At 45.4% G+C, this 14,402-nt stretch overlaps 1 protein-coding gene across 1 annotated transcript; it reads right to left on the bottom strand.

Annotated features, from left to right (window-relative positions):
- Window positions 1-5,412: 5,412 nt before the first annotated feature.
- On the bottom strand, window positions 5,413-9,190 carry LOC120109329 (IST1-like protein). Its single transcript, XM_039123076.1, has 7 exons — window positions 9,049-9,190; window positions 8,812-8,944; window positions 7,408-7,511; window positions 7,162-7,333; window positions 6,614-6,754; window positions 6,332-6,459; window positions 5,413-6,221 (listed from the first exon to the last, which is right to left on the bottom strand). Exons 1-7 carry the CDS (start codon window positions 9,132-9,134, stop codon window positions 5,639-5,641), a joined length of 1,347 nt encoding a protein of 448 aa, XP_038979004.1. The 5' UTR covers window positions 9,135-9,190; the 3' UTR covers window positions 5,413-5,638.
- Window positions 9,191-14,402: the final 5,212 nt, after the last annotated feature.

Raw genomic sequence — 14,402 nt, 5'->3', positions numbered from 1 at the left:
AATGATTCACTATATCATGTCATCGAATAGCTTCGTTAAATTATGTAAACTAATCATTGGTGACATCAGTAGTTTTTGTCACCTATTTTGTCCACCAGATTTACTGATTGCATAAACTTGACAGCGTGACCATTAAAGTAAAACTTACTGCCGATGAATCAGCTTTTCAGGTGTTCATGGTAATCTTGTCGTACCTTTGTTTTGAATTCTGATGACATTAATCTAGAGACTTAATATCCAGTAAAGTGCCAGTATAAAATATTACAATCTTAAACTTGTTGGTTACCATCTCTTAGTTCACATAGCCAACCCCATACAAATAGAGAAGAGCTCGTCGGTTGACGGTCAACGTACTCAAGAGTATAAGGGTAACTTCAACGCCTGGTCCTTTTGACTGCCATCCTAAATTTTGACGGTCAACGTCGTTTTATAGCAAGCAAATCGTGTGCCGGTTCAACAAGAAAACAACTAAGGGTTGCACGTTCAGGCTTTGGTCAGGTTCATGAAATGGGCAGGACAGCACAAAAAAGAACCACAATAATGCGGAGAGGTCAGAAGATGATAAGATTCCCCCTGGTAGTGACAAAAGCTAACAATTCCTTCTTGCCCTAAAAATTTTTCACTCTTCACAAGTAACTTGTCGGTCGCATTTTCAACTTGCATTTTTTTTTGTTTTTGATGCAATAACTAGCAAGACATTGATGCATGGCTGTATAGATCTTGTTGTTGACGAGAACTATGTGAAGGGCCACCTCATGTGGCTTTGTCCCTTATTTCCGTTGTTTCATTTGCTTAGTAGGCCATGAATGTAACTCTTTTTCCTCATTCTAGCTTTCTGAGAAATGTGGTGTGTAGTGGGCCCGAGAATTAGGATCCTATTCCAGTCCACTAGAGAGGGAGAGAGATGGTGCCAACCATCTGGGTTAAGACTATTCGGATTTTATGACTCCCATCTTGCTTCTAAAGGCTTTAAAAGATGAAGAATCTCTTGTCTTGGATAACAAAACTTATCGCAAGCTCCTTGTGATTGAAGAAAATAGTTTGAGTGCACCTTCAAATGGCTGCCATATGACTCGCAAGTTTTTGTATTATGGTAATAGTCGAAATAAGATCTGTACAATGTGTAATGCTCTTATGATTCTCAGATTATAGATCTAACAAGTGAATTAATCATGATGAGAATGTCACATGTTCGTAAGTTTCGAGTTATCAATACTTTGGATCTAAGATGGACTCGGTGTTCTAGTTTTTATAATCAACTTCCCGAGGAATAACCACTAAATATATTGATAAATGCATCAAGGATATCATCTGAGCTCCCATCTTTTACCTTTTCTAGCTGAGAAATGCCAGAATTGGTTGAAAGCTAATTACAGAAAAAACATGAGGGTAGACTAATAATACTAGTTCAGGCTTTTCTTTTCTTTTTTGTACAATGGCGGGCCGGCGGCTCACACACGGTGGGTATGAATGTAGCCAACAAAGTTAGAAAAGAGAAGATAAGCAGACTTTCTTTGATGGCCGAGGGTGTGAACCATAGACCTACTGATCGAGACGTGTTCCCGAGTTTCTTGTCTAAAATATTTTGAAGATATGGGACAACTAGACACCGGCCAAGACAACTTGAAACCGCTGGTTGGACCCTTCTCAGAGCATGCACTGAACAGAGGTCCCAGTGCTTGAACCCTGATGGAGGCATTGCCTGCCATATTTTTTCAAAAAAAAAAAAAAGAAAAAAAAAAAGAAGAAAAAACAAAAACTAAACTAAACTGTGGACCAACTTTTATGATGTCTTGGCATTACAACACCATAATGGGTCGATCCAATTGGATCATACAATAGGGAGACATGAAAGGATTTATAATGAGGAGTTTGAAAAGATTTAGTGTGGGCAAAAAAGCTTTCTTTATTTATGGTGCTGTAAATCTGTTGATGGCATCAAACAGACCCACCCATCAAAATTGGTGTCATAAGACTACTTGGATAAAGAAAGAGATGACAAGAGAGACCGAAGCATGCATATTGAATAGTTTTGAATTGACTGGTATCAGATTGTCTGCTATCTGCTTCTCTCATATGCTAGGCATAATATGACTTAGGATTTGATGGTAGAGGAGAAGATTCATAATCCTCTTCCTGGAAATTTGGTGTATTGCCACTGGAAAAATAAGAAAAGAGACACTTTTCTGTCTTTGAAGTGACAGAAAAGGTTTAGCTTCAAATTGACCAATTTCTGAAAAATGAGACAGATAATGGATATACAAGGAGAAGACTACTAGAGCAGCTTAGTGTCTGCCATCGGTAATGTCTATATGCCTGTCTACTTGGGTTCACACCTCTCATCAATTTCCAACTTCCAATAACTTATACGTGTACAGCTTAAGCTTTTGATGTCTAGTGGTAAGTTTAACATGGTATTAGAGCCAAAGGTCGTGAGTTGAAATCTCCATTCAGGTCAATTTAATCCATTTATTTTCTTGAGTATTTCCTTTTTTTCTCACTTGTTCCTTGACTCAATTCTTATCTTGAGCCATTCTTGACTTGTTTATACTTTCACTTATACGGTCTAGGCCACATGTACTGTACTTAGGGCTCCTTAAATAATCTGAAGTCAAGAGCGCAGAAATGAAAATTCATATATACGTGTAGAATTTAGAGAATTCCTGCAATTCTCCACAATATAAATATTAACCTGATGAGTTCATTTTCCTAGGTTTCTCAAGTCACTAAATAATCCTTGCTAACCTTCTTCAACATCATACCTGAGGCCTACTTGATTCGCCTTCTAATTTCTGCATATTTCTTACTAAATTTGGTTGCTTTTCTGACCTTCTAGTGAACCAATCCAATGTTAGTTCTTAATCTCATTGTTCAAAAAATTTAAGACTTTTCTCATTGTTCTACCTGTAGCTTGGGATGAATGATGGGACCATCTTTAGTTTACAAAAAGAAAAAAATTAGATTAGAACAAATTGTATATTGTTAACTTTGTTGGCTAAATGAAGTCATGCCCTTAGGGATTCATGTTTTGCAATTTTTCCGTGTCATGACAGCTGAGAACATGTTCAGATATATTCTTGGTGTTTCGCTTTCTCGCTTCTCAAGCTATTTGCCGCTTGGTCATTGAACACAGGGAAATGGAAAGACATCATAAAGGACTAACGAAAACACAGGATTCCATTCTTCTTTTCTCCTTCGTGTTCTCCTCCTCGACCTCGGGTCCTTGCCGTGCACCCCCTCCCCAAATCCTGAACGGTAGCCTAGCTTTACCTTCGGAGGGAGATCGACGGCGGAGAGAGGTATCGAGGCGTCCTCGGGGCTCCGCGGAGCGGTGGAGCGGCGAATGAAGGGCTCGGCGTTGGTGGAGGCGGCGAGGAGAAGCCATCTTGCGGACCTTGGGGCCTATCCTAAACGTAAACCATCTGATCTTGATCGAGCGCCGACTAGTAGACCTAGGGAGGTGGGCGGTCCGCATAAAGCGTATATGCGGAAACAATCCCCACAGATCTAGCTGGTTATTATGCGGAAACAATCCGCATAGTTCTAGAAGTTATTATGCGGACATAGGCCGCATAATTCTAGTAAAGTTATTATGCGGAAATAGTCCGCATGGTTCTAGCTAGTCATTATGCGGAAACAGCTGCATAATTCTGGACAATTATTATGCGGAATCGGTCCGCATACGTAGTCTATGCGGTGATGCCCGCGTCGAATATTATATGCGACAAAGACGCATAAAATATGATATCCGGAACTGTCCACATAACATATATATGCGACATAACACTATATGGAAACGGTCGCATAGAACGTCTATGCGGAAAGGGCATATATATTCTATGCCGAACCTGGACGCATAAACCGTTCTATGCGGTCGTGGCCGCATAGAATATCTATGAGGACTGTTGCCGCATAGAATTCTATCCGTACAGATTCCGCATAGAATATCCTATACGGAGGTTTCCGTATAAACGGTTCTCATAGAATATCTATGCGGACAGGTTCCGCATAGAATGTCCTATACGGAGGTCTCCGCATAGACTGTTCTATGCGGACAGTTTCCGCATAGTGTGGCTGCGTGCGCATAAACGGTCTATGCGAATAGGTAAAGCATAGCATGTCCTATTTGGATCATGTCCGCATAGACAGGCTGTCCGGACGGTTCCGATCGACATCTTTCCTTCTATGCTGACTGTTTCCGCATAGATATTCTATGCTGACTGTGCCTGGGCGATGACGTCGCGGCCCTGGATGATAGGAATCACGGCCCGCTGCTGACCGGCGGAGGGTTTCTCAAAGCCATAAGCGTAGATCCCCCACCCCGCGGATCTCCGTCTGGTCGAAGCTCGTGATGGCCTCCACCCCGGGGCTCGTCTCGAAGACCAGGTTCTCGTCGTCGACCCCCCGGCCCTGCGGTTGCCGGCCACGAGGGGCCGCCGTTGCGGCCGCCGCCATGGGAGAAGAGACTTGGAGCTCGAGACGGAGAGAGATGAGGGACTCGGGGGAGAGACGCGAACCGAAGGAGGATTCGGGGAGCTCGAGACGGAGAGAGATGAGGGACTCGGGGGAGAGACGCGAACCGTAGGAGGATTCGGGGAGCTCGTCGATCCACATAGAATGTCTATGCGGAATCAGTCCACGAGCCCTGACCTGCTCCTCGACTGCCGCCGGCAGAGGAGCTGGTCGGCCGGCGGGTGTTGGCGGCGGAGAAGAAGCACGGGAGAGGGAAACGCCAATCTCTGGTGATATTCTGCACCTTGTCAACCTCTAAGTCATTGTCGACCCCTTAGTGCTCTCTCTAGCTCTGAGCACAGCATGGAGCTATGAGCGTAGAGCCGTGGATAGAGAAGAGAGACCCTTCAATATCTGTTGGCCATAATTTGGGAATTTATCAGCGGAACTGATTAAATTCGGAATACTGTTGGGTAAGAAAAATACTGTACTTTGATTTGAGTATTTTATATGGCTTATAAAATGTATCCTAGGTGTTATTTATCAATCATGGGCCTAAAGGTTTAATCTTTAGTTTTGCTGGAGGAAAAGTAGGGTCATCCTTCACTTATGTATATTGATGAGTTGTTGAATAAAAGAATATTTGGATCTTATGCCTTGATCACATAAAATTGTGGAAATGTAAATATGACAAAGGCTTTTGAAGGAAGCAGAGAACATTTATATAGGGCTTGATGACAATAATATGATCACGAGCTGTTATGATAAAATTTTAATGGCAGAACAACAGATAGAAATTCGAATTCATCAGCATCATCATTTATTTTCTAAGTTAGGCAGTTAAAAACTTAAGACACTCATGCATACTTATCATGTGTTTTTAGCATTTCATATCTTTTCTATAAATGGATATACAGCATTTTATGTCATACTGCATAACAAAAACAATGAATGATACAAATGAGAACGACCATCTTTACTCATTAACCACCAATGAATTCATTCATAATTATGTTCCCGACCAAAACTTACATAACAAAATATGTAAATAGAGATGCAAATGGCACCACTATAGACTTTGCTTTTAAGCAAATGTACTCAAGAATTGTTTATTGAGTGCTTCAGAAATATAAATGTAGATACATCTAATGCAACTTTAGAGGCTTTACTTCAACTACATATATTTTCAAGACCTGCGCTGTTTGAGTGCTTCGAAGCGAGCAGCAAGTTCTTCATAGTCGGGCAACTTTGGATGAACTCGAAAAATAGAGTTGACCGTGCCTGTATTTGATTTATCATCAGCAGGATTTTTTTCTTCAAAGTGATCGCTATGCCGACGCAGTGTAGGAGGAGGGCGATTAGGAGGAGGGTGAGTTTCTGTTGATGTTTCCAAGTCTATTTCTTCATCAATTTCTGATTCTAATCCATCTGAGTCATCAAACCTTATATCTGAATTCACCTTCCGCACAGTGCAACTGTTCCTTCTAGGAATCTTTTTATCATCCCAATTGGTAGTATTCATGCTCCTTGAATTGAACTCATTGACTGAAGAATCATTTGTCACAGAGGATTGAGCAGAAGAATCTAAAGATCTTGTTTGCACTCCATCTGCATTGGTGTCAATAGTAACTGCTTTATGATCAGATGGATGAGAGTTCCGTTTGGCAAGGTATGCTGCAACTTGTGCAGCAGAAACAGCTTTCTCTGCAGACTCTGCAGCTGCTCGAGCAGCTGAAGCTGTATCCTTGAACTGCATACTAGAACCCTCCCTGCAATTGTTAGATCTGATGTCAGAAACAACAGGAAATTTTGCAAGTGGCGAGCTTCTTGAGAACCAGTCAGGTTGCCAACTAAAAAAAGAAAAAGAAGAGAGGGAAACCTGAGAGTAGGCTTATTCAGCTGCACATTGCTTGGTGGATGAGTAGGCTTATTCAGTTGCACATTGCTTGGTGGATGAGTAGGCTTCGCAGGGATGCTGGAGGCACTAACAAACAAGCGAGGCCCTTCCTGTAAAATTTGCCATAAGAGATTGCCGTGTACACACAAGTTAAATGCAAAAGTGATCAATTGCATGCCGCACACACACCCAACATAGACATGCATATGCGCAGGTGTGTGCATGCATGGTTAGGGAGATGGATAGAGAGCTTTGCAATCATACTAGAAGTTCTTCTGGGGGCTTGAGAAGTTCAGTCTCAGATTCTGTTGCGTCCCATTTGATCTGATATTCCTTTGCTATTTCCTTCATGATTTTCAGCTTTACTTCACCAGTAGGTTTTCTAACAGATAGTTTCTCGATCAGCTGCAGGAAGAGAACTTAACTTACTTAAGCATGATGTAGTTGTAAATGCAAATACTGTTATGTAGGACTTCGCAGTTAGAAAAGAACTAGCTATGTCAGTTTATCTGACAGAAGAAGCAGTGGATGTTCCAGGCTCTGATAGTGCTATAAAATATAATAGCATCTATTAGTCAAGGAAACAATGCGCATTAGCCCTAGATAGTGTTGCATCTATTAGCCAGGTTGCAAGCTGAAAAATGGTAATTAGGAAAAGCATTTCGTGAAGTGTCAAAAATCGAGCATTTCATGTTCCAGGCTTCAAGTTAGCCCAGTGATAGTATCTGCTGTAAAAGGAAAAAGAAACATCTGGGAGGATTGAACAATATCATAGCACCATTGGCTGTTGGAATAGCTAATAGAATAATTACCATACAATTCACACCAGAGTTAGGTCGTAGATCTGTTGCTGCAGATACAAAATCCTTTCCATACTTCTTTTCAAAGATATCACGAATTCGGCTAAGTTCTGGGATTTCCGAGCACCTCGGAGCAGCATATATCAAACTAGAAATACCTTCTTTTAAATCTGCGGGACAATCCCTGACAAATGGAAGGCCAAAATCAGCATTGACTTGTATAAAGTTTGAAAAGCAATGAGCAGAAAATAAACTAACCTCTGTTTTGCAATGATTGGAAGGCGCCCCACAATCAGCTCACAGAAAAGTTCAATGATCTCATTGGCCGCCATAACGTTTTGTTCTCTAATCACATGTTCTACCTACAAAATTATTTCATTTCAGATTGACCATATCAAGCTAAATGAGTAGTAGTTCTTACTCTTTCTGTAGCTCTGTTAGTCCATTTGTAAGATAATTTTTGTGTTTGATTACATGTTTTAAAATGTACTGGCATGTAGATCAGCTAATTCTCAAAATCCAAGGAATTTGCTGATGGACAGAGAGGCAACCTTTCTATAAGATTTGGAAGATGGATAAAGTATAATTGCGTCTCCAGGATTTAGGTGTACCTTCTATTAAGTTACTTAAAGTAGCCTGCCTATTGCAAATATTATGGTACCAAGAATTCAAGTATCGAGAATTGGCACTGTATTCATCATCGGCCGGTACAATACAATGCTTGATACAGGGATGGTAGGCCTTGATATGCCATGGTCCAGATGAGAAAGAAGAAGGTTAGGCCTATTCATTTTTGGAACATGAAGGTGTTTCAAGCTTTTTTTTTTGTGGCTAGTTTGACTTTATAGAAGAGGTCGACAAGAAAAAAAAGGATAACTTTGTTTTCAGCAAATCAAGATTGATTGATTGCAAGATGAACCTTATAGTATCCTTGGCAGCATACAGGTAGCTGTGGAAGATTTCATATGTTAAGTACTCAATCTCGAAGAGGCTGAAATTCCAATGTTGTGGAGAGTTGTCAAAGGAAGCCTAGCTTCACCTTGGACCCCTATATTCAGATGTGACAATTCTCAAGGAGAAAGAGGTGAGGAGAAGGAGAGGAGGTGGCCGTTATTGTTTTAGTGTCCTTAACAGTAGCGTGTTCTCTCCCAGTGAGCACGGGATAATCTGGTACAACCTAGTGAGTGCAACAGGGGAAAAGTTCAAACCAGTCAATGAGTCTTGTGAAGGATTAAGGAAGTCACTGTAATCACGAAGCATAAATTAATGGTGTCACTTGCTTTTGCTAAGTATCTCCGGGTGTGTTCGCATCCCCCAAAGTTGAGCGTTTTCTGGTGTCTGGCTAACGATAACAGAATTCTAAATAGGAAAGTTCGCATGAGGAGCGGTTCGACCTTAATCCCATCCATGGGCCGTTTAACTGGCCATCGGATACCTCAATAGAGCAAACTAAACTTCCCGTAACCAAAAATCACAGACCTAGCACAAAGTCTATTGAACTGAAGACTAGATCCCAGACCTGATCAAAGCAAGATTTGTCTTTTCTCTACATATATAGGAAACCGAAGCAAATGTAACAAGAGAACATGAGAAAAGAACAGAGCACGATGCCAACTCTAAACTGGGGAAGCAGGAGCTCAGGAAGGAAAATGAGGAAAATACCCGGATCCTGGCGGTGTCCTCCTGGCGGGACTGGAGAAGCATGGCGATGTCGCGCCTCATCTGCCTTACCTGCACCTCCCTCTTGTTCCTCAGCAGCTTTATCCTCGCCATCGCCAGCTTCGCCTCCGTCTTGCTGCCATTGCATATCGTTAGAAAGAGATCATCTCCATAGAAAACTAAAGCCAAACAAGAGCTGATGACAAGAACAAGAAGAGGAGGAGGAGATGGTGGTCGTACCATTTGGAGGAGTTGAATCCCCGGCGAAACATGGAGGCGCCCGCACCCATTAGCTTGTCGATGGGAGATTTGCTCTCGGGAGGCATCTTAGAGGAGAACAGAAGGAGACGGGGGGGTGGGGATGTGGAAAGTGGGAGGTGACGAGTTGTAACGGTAACTAAACATTTTCTTTTACCGAAAAAAAAAGAAGGATTTTCTTGATGCGTAGCTGGTGCCCACTGGGCTTGGAGCCATTCCTTTCTTTGAACGAGTCGGATCGGGTCATTCGCGGTGAGCGTAAAAATCGGGAGATTCGATAGACGACAGGGTGAGGGTGTGGAAAGTGGGGGTGAGGAGTTGTAACGGTAACTAAAGATTTTCTTTTACCAAAAAAAAAAGGATTTTCTTGATGCGTAGCGGTGGCCCACTGGGGGGTAGTTCTAAATACACCCCCCCTATTGCTCAGGACACCCCCCAAAAATTAAAAAAAAATTAAATACTCTCTACACCCCCCATTTGCTAAGGACACCCCTAAAAAATTAAAAATTCCTAAATTACCCCCACCCTCCCCACCCCCCACCTCTGCCTCCTCCTCCTCCCCCCTCCTCATCCTCCTCCTCCCCCTCCCCCTCTTCCCGCCCACCTCTGCCTCCCCCTCATCCCTCTCCCCTCCTCCTCCGCCTATTCACCCTCCTCCTCCTCCTCCCTCCTCCCTCCTCCTACTCCTCCACCCCTCTACCTCCGCCCCCCATCCCCATCCCCTCTTACTCTGCATCCCCCTCCGCCTTCTCCCCCTTCTTTGCCTCCTCCTCCACCCCCTATTCCTCCCTGCTCCCATTCCTCCTCCTCCTACCCCTCCTCCCCCTTCTCCTCCACCTCCCCCTCCTCCTCCTCCTCCTCCACCTCCCCCTCCTCCAACTACCCCTCCTACCCCTCCCCCTCCGCCGCCTCCTCCCCACCCTCCTACCCCTCCTCCCCTCCCCTCCGCCGAACAGAAGGATTCTGTTCGGTTGAGGGTTGCCGAACAGAAGCCTTCTGTTCGGCACTGGATCGCCGAACAGAAGCCTTCTGTTCGGCACCGTTCAGCCGAACAGAAGCATTTTGTTCGGCGATCCAGTGCCGAACGGAGCACGAAACGGAGGAGGAGGAAGGGGGGTGTACTGAGAAAATTTCAAGGGCAATATGGTAATTACACTAAAGGTTAGTTTGGGTATTTTTTTTAATTTTTGGGGGGTGTCCTGAGCAATAGGGGGGTGTATTTAGAACTACCCCCCACTGGGCTTGGAGCCATTTTGAATGAGTCGGATCGGGTCATTCGCGGTGAGCGTAAAAATCGGGAGAACGGCAGCAGAAAAGGGGGCGGGGTGGGGGAGTCGGGCCGAGAGTGATCCGATGAGGTCTATCTCTTTCCTTTTTTTTTAAGGTACCTAAGCAACTTAGCTGTTTTAAGGTTCCCGTAGGAGGCTTGGAGTGTGAGGACACAGTTTCTACGGTGATGAGACAGTAGCTGGCCAGTTTACGGACTTATCAGAAGGTTATTAGAGCAACTTGCACGGTACATCAGATCTGGCTGGCAAAGAACACTCGTATATTCGGTGAGCGTAGGGTGTCACCGAGATTTGTTGCGGAGTTTACTCGGGCACAGGCTACGGAGATCGGGCCCACCCATCCTTCAGATAGACCTTTAATAGCTTGAGACACCTGGAGCTTCCCCTCTGCTTCGGCAGCTTCCCAAACGGTATTTTTCACTTGGAAGCCCCCACCTCCGAGCTTCCTCAAGGTCAACTTCGATGAGTCGGTGCTGAATGGCGGTATATGGGGTGGTGCAGGTTTTGTGATTCGGGATCTGCACTCCAGGGTGGTGGCGGCAGGTGGTTGCCAGCTGTTTGACATATCGGTTCCAGGGGCAGAGTTGCGAGCAGCCTGGGTGGGCCTTCGACATGCGTGGGTGGTGCTGCAGGCTCGTTCGATCATCTTGGAGGGCGACTCGGCCACAATCATCGGATGGATTCAGAGGGGGTCGAGGGGCGAGAGCACGAACCACCCCCTGATCCGAGCATAGGGATGATAATGAGAGATGGAGGGGCCTTCCAAGCCAAGCATGTATTCAGATAAGCCAACGGGGCGGCTGACTGGGTGGCTGCCTACACGGCCTATCACTCAGAGTATACCCTTTGGTCTGGGGAGGGGGAATTGCTATTGACACTCCGTGAGCTTTTCTATTTTGACTTTATTGGGTGTATTCGTACACGTACTGTATGAAGCACCTCGTTTTAAGCCAAAAAAAAAACCAGCTAAGCTGTGCCCTTCCGATAGGAAGTGGGGCTCGAGTGCACAGAGGTGAGAAGGTGACCGTTTGTGTGATGATGACGTGTCTGTCAAGCAATAGCGAAGTGGCCCACTAGGGCACGGGAAGCGTTGTTGGACCGTTAAAGATTTTCTTGGGCCAATACAGGTTCAGCTTTTCATGGCCCATCAACCCCCCTTTTTTAAAAATATATAAAATATTAAAATTACTTATATAAAGTATAGTATAAAGTATTAAAAAGTATTTTGTATTATATACCATTATTATTAATTACAATATGAAAAAAATAATCGTGAGTTTTCTAGTATATACCATTTTTCAATCTTTTGCTATAAACAAAATCGCCACTAACATTTGCCTTTAACATTTATTTTGTCACTAAATATAATTATTTCTTTGATGACTTTATATTTTTATCACTAAAACTTTTAGCCATGAGGTCTTTAGTGACCACCTAGTGACGAAATATTTTTGGTTACTAAAATCTTCTAATGATGAAAGTAGAAAATTTTATGACCAAATTTTTTGTCGGCAAAATTCTAAATTTTTGTAGTGATTCCAAAGTAGTGATGATTATTTATCATAGTTTATGTGATTTGAAAATTTTTATATCGGTACTGTTGCTGGAAATTGGACCCGGGGGCAATCTTCGGTCGAGGAGAGGAAACGACTGTTTGTTCTCACGGCGGGGCGGCGGTCTGTCGGCGGGCGGCGTCCTCCGTCCGGGGCGGTCGGAGAGAAGGAACAGCAGGTCCTCGCAGCGGGGCGGCGATCCGTTGGCTGGCGGCGTCCTCCGTCCGGGTGCCTGCACACGAACCGGTGGCCGGGTTCTCCGGCGCCGGCCCTCCGACGCTCAAGTCAAGGAGGGGGCAAATAGTGGGGAGAAGGAGATAAACAGTGATTTTTGGGTGTATGAATGTTCCGATCCCCTCTTGGGAGGCCAAGGCTCCCTTTTATATGTGGGGGTCGGTTTACCTGTGATGTAACAGGGCGAGGCCATAGTACGGCTTGGCATGTTGTTCAGGTCGGCGCTCGGTCAGGCGAATCATTGCACTGATGTCGGCGGTATGGCCGAGATCAGAGACTTATCATAGTCGACTAGACCCTGCTGGGTCGATTTGCCGTGGAGAGCCGGGGATCCGTAGATGTCAGGAGCCATGCGCATTTATTGTGGAGTAAGCCGGAGATCCGCATTTATTATGGAGTAAGCCGGAGATCCGCATTATTGGTGGAGTAAGCCGGAGATCCGCATTTATTATGGAGTAAGCCGGAAGATTACAGCGGCCATGCGCAATAAATGCCGGATGGGTGTTAGAGTACGGTCCTCGGACATCGGGGTTTCTCTTAGGTCGGAGGTTTCGGGGTCGGTCGTCTTGTGGCCGAGCGTTCCGAGGTCGGACGCTGACTTCGGCTGTCCGGGATCGGAGGTTGTACGGCTTCTTAGGAGTATTTATGTCATTTGGGGGGAAACTTTATTCCCCCCAACACTACCCCCCGACTTCCGAGTTCGAGCGGCTTGTGGAGCTCGGACGTGGGAAGTAAAGTCTGTCACTAAGGTTGGGGGGAAGGTCTCGCCCGCCCCCTTGTGCTTTCCGGAGCTTTTATGGTGAGATATGCGCCCTTTGGCGTCTCGAGGCTGCTTTATTCGGTGAGCTAATGATGGAGCTCGTATCATCATGCTTCTTGAATCGCCAGGATCATTTTACGGCGGATTAATAATGGGGGACCTCGAGCTCGTCGAGGCGGTGTCTCGATTCCGTAATCGATGTTTCTGGCTCATTAATGAGTGTGCCGTTACGGGATTTGAAACGGACACGCGGCGCGACCCGAGGTCGGACGCTTTCGATTTCATGTTACTGGATCATAATTCCGAAGAAGTGGAGGCCTCATCGGGGCTCCACGTGTCCCAGATCTTGTTAAACGAGGGGAGCGGGGGTTACGTCCGCTCGTTCCTCAGGACGATTTGATTCTGTGGGCCCATGATGAGGCCCCGAGATCCGATGGGACAACGCTTCGATTTCGTATCCCGATTTATTAAACCGGAGTGAATACGGTGCCTCGGCTTCCGAGGTCGACACGTGGCGCAACCCGGGGGATGGGAACCGACCCCGTCGATCTGGGCCGTCAGGGGGGTCTATATAAACCCCACGAGTCTGCCCTAAAGGTCTTGTTTGGCTGCCTCTTATTTTCGTCGTCTTTCCCTCCTGCTTTCTCCCTCAGCTGAGTCTTGCTGGTGGTGCCCGGAGCGATTTCCGGCAATGTCCAGTAGGTTTTCTTCCCGTTTTCACTAGGGTTTTCTCTTTTCTCCTCCTCGTCAACCTCCATTTTCTACTCTTAACTTTTGCTCCACTCTTCCGTGAGAATGGGTTCCGGTCCCGAAGAGGTTGGGTCGAGTCTGTCGGAAGAGGAGCTGGAGTTACTCCGCTCCCGTTTCTTTTTCCAGCCCGGGTTTCGCCTTGAAACCGCAGGGCCGGAAGACAGGGTGACGCAGCCGCCCCCAGGTCGGATCGCGGTTTACCGCGAGACACTTTGGGCGGGCCTGCGTTTTCCCGCCCATGAGTTCGTGAGCAACTTGCCGGCCCCGAGCCTGTTCCGGAGGAAGATCATGAGGTCATCAATGTGCCGGATGACCCCCCGGATGTGGCTCCCGCCGCTTAGGACTTAAGCATATTTTTCTTTTCTTTTTCATTGTATCCGGGGTCGGCCCTTGAGTGGCCGACTTCCAATTTTGTAATTGGCCTTCCGGCCCTTTGTTAATGAAGAAATGTTTGTCATTCTGTGTTCATCTTTCCCTCTGTTGTCGTGGATGAGGCTAGAACCTTGGCTAACCGCCTCGACGACCTCTAACTTCGTATTTTAATCTTTGGGCTGCTTAACGAAGCTGCCCTTTTCCCTGGCTATATCTTAGCCTTCTCGGATTCCAGTCGTCTCGACCAAAGGGATCTCCGAGCTTAGGTTTCTAGAAAATTTCTCTAAGTCCTATAACTCGGATCTTAGAGTCGTGGGAGTTGCCACGTTTGGCATTTAGGAAAATCTTAAGGCACCGAGGTCGGGCCTTAGCCCTTCA

The sequence above is a fragment of the Phoenix dactylifera genome, unplaced genomic scaffold (assembly GCF_009389715.1).
Source record: "Phoenix dactylifera cultivar Barhee BC4 unplaced genomic scaffold, palm_55x_up_171113_PBpolish2nd_filt_p 002043F, whole genome shotgun sequence".
In the NCBI taxonomy this organism is placed as follows: domain Eukaryota; kingdom Viridiplantae; phylum Streptophyta; class Magnoliopsida; order Arecales; family Arecaceae; genus Phoenix; species Phoenix dactylifera.
This window is presented reverse-complemented; position numbering and strand designations above follow the sequence as displayed.